The sequence below is a fragment of the Micropterus salmoides genome, unplaced genomic scaffold (genome assembly GCF_014851395.1).
Source record: "Micropterus salmoides isolate LMB-PRFRI ecotype aquatic unplaced genomic scaffold, ASM1485139v1 Ms_hic_scaffold_932, whole genome shotgun sequence".
Taxonomy (NCBI): domain Eukaryota; kingdom Metazoa; phylum Chordata; class Actinopteri; order Centrarchiformes; family Centrarchidae; genus Micropterus; species Micropterus salmoides.
Window position 1 is genome coordinate 1 of NW_024044718.1, and position 11,273 is coordinate 11,273.

General features: G+C 39.7%; 2 protein-coding genes across 3 annotated transcripts; both read right to left on the minus strand.

The window, feature by feature from the left end:
- Positions 1–44: 44 nt before the first annotated feature.
- On the minus strand, positions 45–4,683 carry LOC119896329 (triosephosphate isomerase-like). The gene is made up of 6 exons (XM_038709769.1): positions 4,408–4,683; positions 3,260–3,383; positions 2,878–2,977; positions 2,266–2,383; positions 388–470; positions 45–140 (listed from the first exon to the last, which is right to left on the minus strand). Exons 1-6 carry the CDS (start codon positions 4,517–4,519, stop codon positions 45–47), a joined length of 633 nt encoding a protein of 210 aa, XP_038565697.1. The 5' UTR covers positions 4,520–4,683.
- Positions 4,684–6,341: 1,658 nt separating this feature from the next.
- Positions 6,342–10,589, minus strand: LOC119896328 (guanine nucleotide-binding protein G(I)/G(S)/G(T) subunit beta-3-like). Of its 2 annotated transcripts, none has more exons than XM_038709766.1 (7): positions 10,473–10,589; positions 9,933–9,996; positions 9,285–9,441; positions 9,079–9,145; positions 8,167–8,368; positions 7,828–8,044; positions 6,342–7,376 (listed from the first exon to the last, which is right to left on the minus strand). In XM_038709766.1, exons 1-7 carry the CDS (start codon positions 10,586–10,588, stop codon positions 7,270–7,272), a joined length of 930 nt encoding a protein of 309 aa, XP_038565694.1. In that variant the 5' UTR covers position 10,589; the 3' UTR covers positions 6,342–7,269. The 2 variants fall into 2 exon arrangements, with proteins under 2 accessions (XP_038565694.1, XP_038565696.1); XM_038709768.1 differs by lacking the exon at positions 10,473–10,589 and adding an exon at positions 10,143–10,323.
- Between the last annotated feature and the right edge of the window lie 684 nt (positions 10,590–11,273).

Sequence of the window (11,273 nt, forward strand, 5' to 3'; positions counted from 1 at the left end):
GCTTTAAAGGTAAAACCGCACAGACTCTACATCCATCAAAATCTTCACTGACCTCCATAGATGATGCGCACAGTGTCGGCTACTTCATCTGAGACGTTGCCTCTGAGCCACGCCCTCAGCTTTTCATGGACCTCCTGAGCCTGGACACACACACACACACACACACACACACACACACACACACACACACACAGTAGATGATCAAATAAAACAATGTTTTTCATTCTTGTATGACCAAAACACATTTTAAACATTTGCCTCTTTCCTTCACTGTGAGATAAAAGGTACAAACACTTAACATTTGCACTGAACTCTTACAGTCGGTTACTAAATATTTTTTATATTAAAAACAATTGCAGTGATGAGCAGAGGAAGAGTCAGTGTTACCTGTTCAGGTGAAGCTGTCTTGCCTGTGCCGATGGCCCACACAGGTTCATATGCCAGCACCACCTTCCCCCAGTCCTTCACGTCTCTGCGACACAACAACACGCCCCAGCAGTCAACAACTGTAAACTTTTCATGACAATTTTTATAACCAGGAAGGATTTCCCAATATTTAACATAATGATGTTTCCATGCAAGCACTGATACTGACGTGAAATAGCCTAAAACAGAGAGCAACTCTTTCACAGAACAACGGAAGAGAAACATTTATACTAAACAGCTGATATGATGAGGTCTGCAGTGAGTCTCCAGTACTTTCCCCTGTTAAGAGTTTCCGAGGGAAGACATTTAAATTGATTATTTGCCGCACAATAACAGAGTAAGAACCAACTTTAAGGCAGAGCAGCTCTGCACATATCAATTCTGTTACTTGCTTTCTGAGATCTCAGAAGAGGAAATCTTGCCCTAACAGAGCAAGAAGACTATGTCTCAAGAAATTTCCCCACAGCAGAATCCACTAACCTATTTGCATTTTAAATTAGCGTATAGCCTAATTTGAGTGCAGAAGTAGGCTACTTGAGGCAAGGAAAGATCATCAATAACATCCTGTAATATCTGACTGCAGACTGAGTGGTTACAGAATACAATCTGCTGTAGTTTCTCTACCACAGCATATACATGAGGACTGAAGAACTGGCCACAAATTGAGAATATTATTAATGGGTATCGTTGATTTTCAGAAATCCCATGGCAATGAGATGTTCACCCACATCTGATTAGAAGTCGACCGATTAATCGATTGTTGGCATTTTTTAACATAATCGGCATCGGCCAATATCCAAGTATATCAAGCCGATTATTAGGCAGGCGCATCTGTGGGCAGCCTAGTGTTGTCGTGGAACACATGTTTGACGCGCGCTGCCGCTAGAGTCATTTTCCAGCCGATGAGCAGCAGACCTCATCCAGTGCCTAAGGAGCTAACGGTAAGGATTCAATTCTTATTACTCCTTTATATTTAATTAAAAACTTTTGATATATTACTGCCAACTTCGAGAAAAAACCTGAATAAGACACATGACATTCGGCTAATTTGGAAGTAGTTGAAGTTGCATTATCACAGAAGAGTTGCTATCATGTCACAATAAGTAAGCAATAATTTTGCAATTACAGAGTGAATCTGAGACTTTTATTTGTTCTGTTTGTGTGTCTTATATTTGAGAGGTTGTCACTCAATGCAGAGAAATAAGTAATAAAAAAGAGACCAACTATAGGCTAGTGACAGACTGGCTTTGCTTTGCTAACGGGTAGCTACAGACAGACCCGGTGCTAATACGGCACTGGAACCTTAACGACCGTTATCTACCGCACCGAATATCAACGCGGATTTCTGTGCTTCAGTTCGGTGCAAATAGAGGTTAAAAACCAAGCAAATATCGGCCAAAATAAATCGCAGCATTAATCGGCCATCGGCCGACCCGGATTTCAAAAGATCGGTATCGGTATCGGCATCGGCGTGAAAAAACCATATCGGTCGACCTCTAATCTTGATAATTTTCAACTAAAGAAGTAAAATAAAAAAAAAAGATGTATTTTGGTGTGAAACAAGCGACAAACAAAAAAAACCCCAATGAATTTGCTTCATCAGCAGCAAAACAGTAACTCCTGCGACTAAGACTAACATAATAATACAAAAAGGAAATATTTTTTATGTACTGTAATATAAATTTAAAAATTAAAAGAGTTAAAGAAAAGGGAAAAGAAAATAATGAACATACACATAAGAAAATTTTAAAAGAAAAAGTACCAAGAGAAAAAAGAAAAATTATATAGAATAATAAAAATAAAAAGGTAAAAACTTTTTTTGTTATTTCCTTTCTTTACCTGCAATGACCTGCGTCTGAGCGTAGACGACTTCTTCTGTGGTGCCTGCCTCCCGCTCCTCCAGCTTCTCGCCGATGCAGGCGATCACACCCAGATCGCTCTCCAGAGCGTGAGCCACCTGAGGATCAACCACAGACTCAGATCTTTACCTGATATGTGCAACATGTTACACACAGACAGGTTTTAATTCACCTAAATAATGAACGTAGTAAATGTATTGGACTTGGAATTATCTAGCTTCAGACTGCCCGGCTTGACTATAAAGGCAAACAGCTGAAGGGAGCAAACCTCAGATTAATATGTTTGAAGCTGAACATTTGCAGGTGCGGCTGCTGGCATCAGAATAAAATGGACCACAATTTACAGTCAACATACATAAAGGAGCATCTTCTATCTATCCAGAAGCTAATTTTTCCCTGTAACCACACAAATAATCTGATGCACAGATTCCATATTCATGTGCAACTTCCTGTTTTTATTGACTCAAATAGTTGTTGTTCCATTTTCCAAAGCTAACGTCTACTGAACATTTTTAGATGAGTGTTTTGAGACTGAACAATGTCCAAACACACGAGTCAGCCAGTGAAAAAACAGCGGGACAAAGTGTCTCACCTTCTGGCCAATCAGCTCGTCACCTTCCCCAAAGACATGACGGCGCTCAGAGTGTCCCAGGACCACCCATTCTGCCCCACAGTCCTTTATCATGGCCGGACTGGAGGGACAGGAAATATGTTAAAGATGCAGAGGATTACATGTGATGTACAAAATCTGACACTTCTTTAATCTGAATTTTGTTTTCATATCTTATTTGGATTTTACATGTTTAAAATTATTAATGTCTTTACATATTTTTCTGTGAATGTGAGGATTTAATTCTATTACGATATCCTAAATTACATAAAGTTATGTGAATATGCATCAGCCTATACAGTAAAATAAATAGGATGCATCATAAATAGTTCACGAGTGTTTTCATTCAGAGACTGTGGGATACCTGATCTCCCCTGTAAACGCTCCCTTGGCCACCTTGTAGCAGTTCTGGGCTGCGACACCTATTCTGGGATCCAGGTTAGACCGAGCAAAGTCCAGGTAGATGGAGGGAGCAGCACACACCACCTCTGAAAATAAGACCAAAAGTGTATGTTTGCTTTCAAGCTCATCATGACTTTAATTCCATCTATGTCTGAGCTGAGACTTTCTTTCTTTCCTTCCAGTCCAACGTTGATGCTGGTATATACAAAGAAAATATAAAAACTGAAATGTTAAGTGTCAGGATAAGCAGTAGTGGGATAGATCCTTTACTTAAGTAAAAGTATGCACTGTTTGTCTGTGATCTTTGTCATTTCTTTTCTCTTCTTTTAAATATTTGTTATATAGTTTGGGGAGTAGAAGTGATTTAATTAAAACCATCTGAGAAGAACTCACAGACAGCTGATCTATGACGGGGCCCCAAGACACTGGGGTCAGAAGCCCAGATACACTGTGTATATATCTGTGGAGTGGAGTAGAAAGTACAAGAAAATTTGTTAAGAACAATTTTGAGGTACTTGTACTTAAGTAGAGTATTTTCTTTCCAGATACTTTATATTTTTCCTCCACTACAATTATTTGACAGCTTACGTTACTTTTGCAGATTTAGATTATTAACACAAAATATAACTGAATAATATTGATATAAAGCTACCCAGCAGTATACAGTAAGTTATAAATGAGTTCCACCTTTACCAGCTGCAACATTAAAATGATGTACACATTTATGTATCACTACTTCAATAAATAATATAACAAACATGATTCTGAAACTGTGATATTGCTACTTTTACTCAAGTAAAATATCTGAATACTCCCTCCACCACTGGTGGGAGTAAATTGAAAAGTACCTTAAAAGTAAAGTCAAGTACAGTACTTGAGTGTATGTACTTACTTACTGTCCACCACTGACGTTACACAAACACGTCAGAGGCCTTTATGCGACTCATCCTGATCACGTGACCCCCAATGTCACAGTGTCATTTGAGCAGCGGCATCTTCCCTCTGTCTGTGTGGCCTGATCGATTACTCTTATTTATCTCTGCTCTGCAAACCCTGCTGACAGCTAATCTGCTGTATATAAACCTGCAGACACGCTAATCTCTCAGTTACCGGTCTGGTCGTGCAGGCTGGCGGTGTTGAGCGTAGTCATCAGTTCTCCCAGACTCTCCTTGTCCCCGTTCATCTTCCAGTTTCCTCCCACGAAGAACCTCCGGAGCGCCATGACCGGCTGATGGTGGCAGGTACCCGGTGAGGAGAAGTGAAGCTTGAGGTCTCGGAGGATCAGTTCAGCTGCAGGATGACTCTGGCTGCTGTGTACGTCAGGTGCTGTGGGAAATATCAAAACCCAACACCGGCCAACGTCCCTCTTCTTCTTGTTCAGCGTTAAACAGCTTTATGGTGCATTACCGCCACCTGTTGTTGAAATGTTGTCCTCTACGAAGGATGAAATCTCCCTCTGCACTGACAGTGATTTGTTCTTTACTTTAGTATTTTCCTTTTGTACTTGAAACTTCCACTTCCACCATATTTCTGAAGGAATACTACTTTTGACTCCACTACATTTATTTGATGTAGTTACTAGTTACTAGTCATAAATGATTCATGAAAATAAAAGTCAACCCTTTAATGGCCCCACCCACTCCTAAATCAACGGAAATTCTCTTATCATCATCAATATAACGCATTTCTTTCTTACTTTGGGCATAAACACAATGATTGATGATTTTCAGTCACCACAGGTTTTTATTTATGAGCCTCCACCAAATGGTTGAGCTTTACAGTAAATATGCCCTTGTAACAGTATGCATAGGTTAGATTTGACCCCATTAAAGTGAAATAAAAGAACATTTTAATTACACATCTGATTACTAGGTAAAACCCAAGAAAAAAGATTTTACATTTTTTAAAACAATATATATAGAAATGCTTGATGGTCACGGAAAAATGTATTATTTTGTGCACTTTTACAATGATATGATGTTGTGATATGGTGTTGTACTCTGTGTGGAATTAGGCCACTGTCTTGTTTTCCGTGTTAATGATCTGTTGTTAAAAAATCATGCTCTGAGGAAGTCAACAGTGGTAGAAAGTACATTTACTCAATTACTGTACTAGTATTGAGTTACTTGTATTTCCATTATCTGCTACTTTATATTTTTTCACATCTTTAGTTACAGTTTCTTTGCAGATTCAGATTTATAATACAAAATATTACCAACAAATACATTATGATGCACTAATATTGGTCTCTGGGAAGAAATTCACAAACTACTAAGCTGTATATAAAGTAATCAACACGAGCTCCACATTAAACAATAAAGTGATGAACACATTAGTGCGTCAATATTATGAATCCAGTAACATAAATGGTCCATTCTGCAGATTGAGTATTTTGGTACTTTAAGTATATTTTAATAATACTTTTGTACTTTCACCTAAGTAAAATTTTAAACCTAAATGCTATTGTCAAAACCTTCTCCTCACCTTTGGTGGGAAAATACTGGATTCATTTATAATTAATATTTGTTTGGTATAAAATAGACACATTTACAACATTTAACATATATAATAACCTAAAAATACTGAAATCAGTTAATAAAATATCCAGCAATTGTTAGATTTTGTCACAAACTTCCAGGATGCTGAAATCTCTCAAATCACAGAGTGATGTATGATGTTTCTCTTTTATTACAATTTGCATGATGTTCCAACTCTGACAGAATAAAATACTAGAAAAAATTCAAAAGATAAATCGTAAACATGAGGTTTTGGTGTCCATCCCATAGAATGACAAAGTGCATCAACATTTGTATGTCCCCCCTGATGTTGTGTACAGGTGTGAGTCATGCTGCTGATATGAGCTGACCTTACAAATGAAACTTCCCTCCAGACTCACTTGTCCTCCAGAGCTCAACAGCTGCAACAGCAGGGGCACATTTTATTTTTTACTTGAACATGTAGAAAATAAATTATCATGAATGTAATTCTTTCTAAGAATAAGGTACACACTAGCACACACAAACATGTGGACTCTGACATGGTGGTAATGCAGAATTCTATGTTTATTAGAAAGATTTTCAACAAACATTTGTCTTTTTACAGAGGAACTGCACAAATGTAAATATACTACAAAATGCAGCTGAACCCAGTGGAGTAAAATAAAGTTTACAGGTCTTTACAGAGTGTTTCATAGTTCTGACCGCCAACCTCAAACCTTTATTCGTCTGTGTACATCATCAGATTAACACAGTGAGACGGGGAAACAGCAGCGGCCGTCTTGGCTCAAAGTCTGCTGATTGTTAGCAGGCGACCAAATATGGCAGCTCTACCATACACATAAACTCAGGATTTATGCAGCCCCCCCCCAAAAAAGAAAAAAAAAACACACTGTACATCAACTCTCCATCCTAAAACTATAAAATACAAATATATTGATATCAGACTTTCATCTAAATAAGTGCCGGGCTCTTTTACAGGTCCAAGACAATAAAAATAAATCTGTAATCCTACAGCATTCTTTTCAATATTTAAGTGTTCTTTCTTTTTTTATGGTCAAAAATCTATGCGTTTAATTGACATTCTCAGTTAGAGCTTCTTCTCTGCTCGTTATCATTTTGAATAATGTGCTATTTTTTAATGTTTTTTAGTGTTCATCTCAACAACAATAAACCTCCCTTGTACATACAGCGTGATGCATCGTGCACTGTTTACCTGATGCCATTTATGCAACGTGACTCACTCGCAACTTCTCATATTTTGCATTCATGAATGGGGAAGAAGTAGAAAGAGAGAGTGAAAGAGAGGAAGATCTGTGCCCAAACATCTGCACCAAATATCTTCCAACCTCACTTGTCTCTAGTCCCCACCCCCTCCTCTTCTCCTCCATATCTTCACTCTTTTCCTCCCCCTTTCCACCTCCTCCTCTCCCCTTCTTCCTTTCCCTCTTCCAGTGTTTTCCTCTGCCGGGACACCTCAGTTCCACAATTTGAGGAAGCTGTCCCAGGATCCTGTGCAGACGCCCATACCGTCTTCTGGGACGCCGGTACAGCTCACCCTGTTGTCATGGCCGGACAGTACACCTGGAGGAAGTGAGGAGAGCAGAGGAGACATTATTCAAAAGAAAGGAATGAAAGGAAAGGAAAAGAACATACAGACAGAAAAACAAAGAGGAGAGAAATGGAAACAGATGTGAGGGAATGGAAAGAATGAAAAGAAACCAAAGGAAAAAAGGGAAAAGAAGAGGAGGGAGCATGGGCAAGAGAGAAGAGTAAAGAAAGGTGAAAAGCAATGAAAAGAACATTGAAAGGGAAGGAGAGGACAGGGAAAAAAACATACAGTGCGTTAGCGCCACCTACCTGTTGCAAGTTATTTAAACTTTTTATGAAACAATGAAAACATTGTAGGTACATAAAGAGTGAGAATTTAATACTTTCATTATTGATGTTTTTCATGATGATTAGCCTTGAAAACATTTTATAATCTCAGCTTCTTTCCTTGTGTTATCTTCAAATCCTGAATATATAAACTCACCAACTTTCTCTCCCTTCAGTGAGTCCCAAATGTGGCAGTTGAAGTCATCATAGCCGGCAAAGATGAGGCGGCCTGAGTTGGAGAGAGCCACAGACGTGACGCCAGCATTCAGGTTGGTGTCCTGGTAGGTAATCACCTCCTGGTCGGAGCGCAGGTCGTACATCTTGAGGCAGCAGTCGTCGGAGCCTGTGATGATGGCATTTCCTCCAGGGAAATACTGAGGTGGGGAGAGATGAAGAACGGTGTGTTTTTATTACACCACCGTTCAAAAGTTTGTAATTGGTATAAAAATTATATTATTTCTGGTATGTGTCGTGTGATGCTTAGTGGGTTCCTCACAGAGATGGCGTTGATGTCACTGGTGTGTCCTGAGAAGGTCTGCTTGCAGGTCCCTTCCCTCAGGTCCCACAGCTTGGCCAGAGAGTCACAGGCTCCAGAGATGAAGGTTTTCATGTCGGCGGAGAGAGCCAGAGACATGCAGTCTCCAATGTGGCTGGTGAAGATGATTTTCTGCTTACCAGTCTCCAGGTCCCACAGACAGCTGGAGAGGACAGGTTAGGAAGTGCGTTATAGATGAAGGAGTTCAAGGAAAAGAAGGAATGAAAGCATCCAGTCTGATTATCTTTGGGTCTGTTTGGATTGAGTGTGACGTCTTTGGATCAGGGCTCATTGTTGTGACAATGTCATATCTGGTCCAAAATTTTAAATCTATGAAAACCTTGACTTTCAAGTATTTAAGACACAAGACCTATGTTGCTAACCTGCAATAACAGGATTAGTTCAATGTTACTTTTCAGAGCCCTCCTGAGGGACCCAATTGAATGCCAATAAGTAGCTCCATAGCGTTAGCACACATTATGTAAAGAGAAAACATGTTGGTGAAGCACTGCTCAGACAAAAAACTGAATTTTCTCAACTAACACCTGGAAATGCAGGAATCAAATGTAGGGTAATGTCTAAAATGTACTATTTTATTCTGCAGCACTGAGTGTGACTGTCTGCTCTGCTTATATTAGAACACTGACATGACTGCTTTATGCAAGATTTGATGGGCTGAATCAAATAATGGTCCCTATCTACGTAGACGGATACCAGAACAGCAGTCTGTCAAATGAGTGTAAAACTTCGGGGATGCCATCATGAAAACAAATAATGTAAAAAATGTAAATAAATTAAAAAAAATTCTCAAAGGACAACACTTATTCACAGAGCAAGTATGTTGCTGCAGACAGTCGTCAATGAAAAACTCACCAGGTGGTGTCACCGGATGCTGTCAAGATCTCAGTGTCACTAAGGAAACGGGAGCAAGACAGGTAACCTGGGTGGGAGAAATAGTTTTTTCAACATCACTTAATTTCTTACTATGCTTTTCTGTGACATGAACTTCATTTTGATGTTTCCCTGAGCACATTTTTTAGCCATTTAGGGAGGCAAAATGGTGCAGGTGCCATCCTCACCTGTGTGTGCGTCCAGCTCCCTGAGGGTCTTGGGGCTGGCAGCCTTGACGTTGTACACTGTGCACATGTTATCCAGACCACCGCTGGCCACCAGGTTACCAGAGGGGGCGAAGGCAACACTCATCACCCAAGCTGACTTTAGTGGGACAGCAACCAACTGGGAAGCAGAAATTTTGTTTCGTTGAAAAACAACCTCCTTCAAATGTTTACATGCATGGCTGCATGTAGCCACTGGTTGCAGATATTTTCTGTCCGGTATCAATATCCTTAAAAATGAACTTTTTGCGGCATAAAATTAAAACCAGTCAATGTTCTCACCATGATTTTATTCCTGACAAGGTAGAAACAGAAGTTAAACCATCTTTGAATACTTTACTCACCACTGAAATCCAATTATTTGAGGATTAGGAGCTCCTACAGGAAGGCTAAACTACCACAACCTAGGCTAAGTTCAACTCCTTTCACTATCAAAAACATGATAACTCTATTAAATTTAATTCATCAATAAAGTCACATTTCTTGCCACGTACCAAGAGACCTTGTGCAACACTAGTAAGATGTCAGTATGTCTCTGCACCAACACCATAAACTCTGTGTGTAAGACCTTTGTAATACAGACTTAATATAAAACAGGTACTGTGATCTTACCTTGTTCCCTGTGAAGGTGTCCCAGATGAGAAGCTTGCCATCCTGTGATGCACTGACCATTTGCCTGTGAGAGAGAGGACAGAGTCACTGTGTCTGAAGATGACTTAAATCTCCACATATTTTTAAAATGAAGACTTAGTAGAGCCGGTGATACTGAAATCCAGTATTAGTGCGCATCGTTCAGTCTCAGCAATTAACTTTATCTCTTACAGCATGTAGAGGTGCTTTCTGTCATTCTGTCTGTGAGGTAGCTAACGTGGACACGGATAACTGACTCCTGTCTAGGTGGCACCTGAACTGCCTTATCCAGACTAAGGAATGGAGGGAATAGCACTCAACCATTGAGATCATTGAGAAATATTGTGTAATAAGCCCTTTGACATGTCACAGTAGGAAAAGTACAGGTAAATGATTAAAAAATAATAGTTAATTAATTTCAGGGTCCTGGTATTGTGCCTCACTGTCACAACATTTCTAACCTTATAAAGTCTGCGCTTTTTCCTACTAGGACAAGTCAAGTCAAAACCTATGCATCCTCACCTGGAGTCAGCTGCCCAGTGCAGGGAATAGATTTTAGCCAGGTGACCCTTGAGGGTCTTCCTGAGCTTCAGCTGGACTCGGCTTACTGGAGTCGCACTACCTCCTGCTGCTGTCATGCTGCCGTCATTCACAGCCTTGCGGGCCGCCTGGTGGCCACACAGGACGTTACATGGTGAGGAGAAAGAAGAAAAGACTTAGGAAGGTAAACAACACTTGGATTGGTTAGGCCCCCAAATTTCCTTCTAACCTGCAGTTTCAAGTTGAGTGAATTATTATATGTTACACAGGCTTGTTTTCATGTTCACCTGTGTGGTTGTAAGTTATTTAAAGGCATGAGGAAAAGTGGTACTACTAGTGAAAGTGATAGCAGCAGTATTAGTACTAGTAATAGTATTTCTATGTTAGTAATAGGGCACAGTTACAGTACTGAGTAGTGAAGGTCAGTAACCGTAGCTACAGCCTAGTCGTACAAGTGGTAGAAAAAACATGCATCTCCAATTTTGCTTATTGGATTTTTCAAGTAAACATAAAAATGTACTATTTCTTTACAGTATGAAAAAAATCATACAAATTCTCCTACTTCTTAAGCTAACTAATCCCTTTCATATTGAAATACATTCTTACAAAGGTGAAAACAGTGCTGTTTTTGGTTGTGATCGGACCTCATGATGCTTCCACTGACTTTAGAAACCTTAAACAGGAAATGCTGTATGCGTCACCTGCAGGAGGTGCTCACCTCAATCTGTGCACGGAGGCCATCGCACTCCTTTTTCAGTTTGTCCATTTCAGCTTTCTCAGCTG

Bases quoted from the DNA above. Each gene is read 5' to 3' on its own strand.
- LOC119896329 (XM_038709769.1), bottom strand. From the start codon at position 4,519: ATGGCGCTCCGGAGGTTCTTCGTGGGAGGAAACTGGAAGATGAACGGG. The intron at 3,384-4,407 runs GTAACTGAGAGA...TCTTATTTTCAG, and splicing joins CAGCCTGCACGACCAGACCG to AGGTGGTGTGTGCTGCTCCC. The intron at 2,978-3,259 runs GTATCCCACAGT...CTGTCCCTCCAG, and splicing joins GCGTTTACAGGGGAGATCAG to TCCGGCCATGATAAAGGACT.
- LOC119896328 (XM_038709766.1), bottom strand. From the start codon at position 10,588: ATGACAGCAGCAGGAGGTAGTGCGACTCCAGTAAGCCGAGTCCAGCTG. The intron at 9,997-10,472 runs GTGAGGATGCAT...TCTCTCTCACAG, and splicing joins CACTGGGCAGCTGACTCCAG to GCAAATGGTCAGTGCATCAC. The intron at 9,442-9,932 runs GTAAGATCACAG...TCTGCTTCCCAG, and splicing joins ACACCTTCACAGGGAACAAG to TTGGTTGCTGTCCCACTAAA.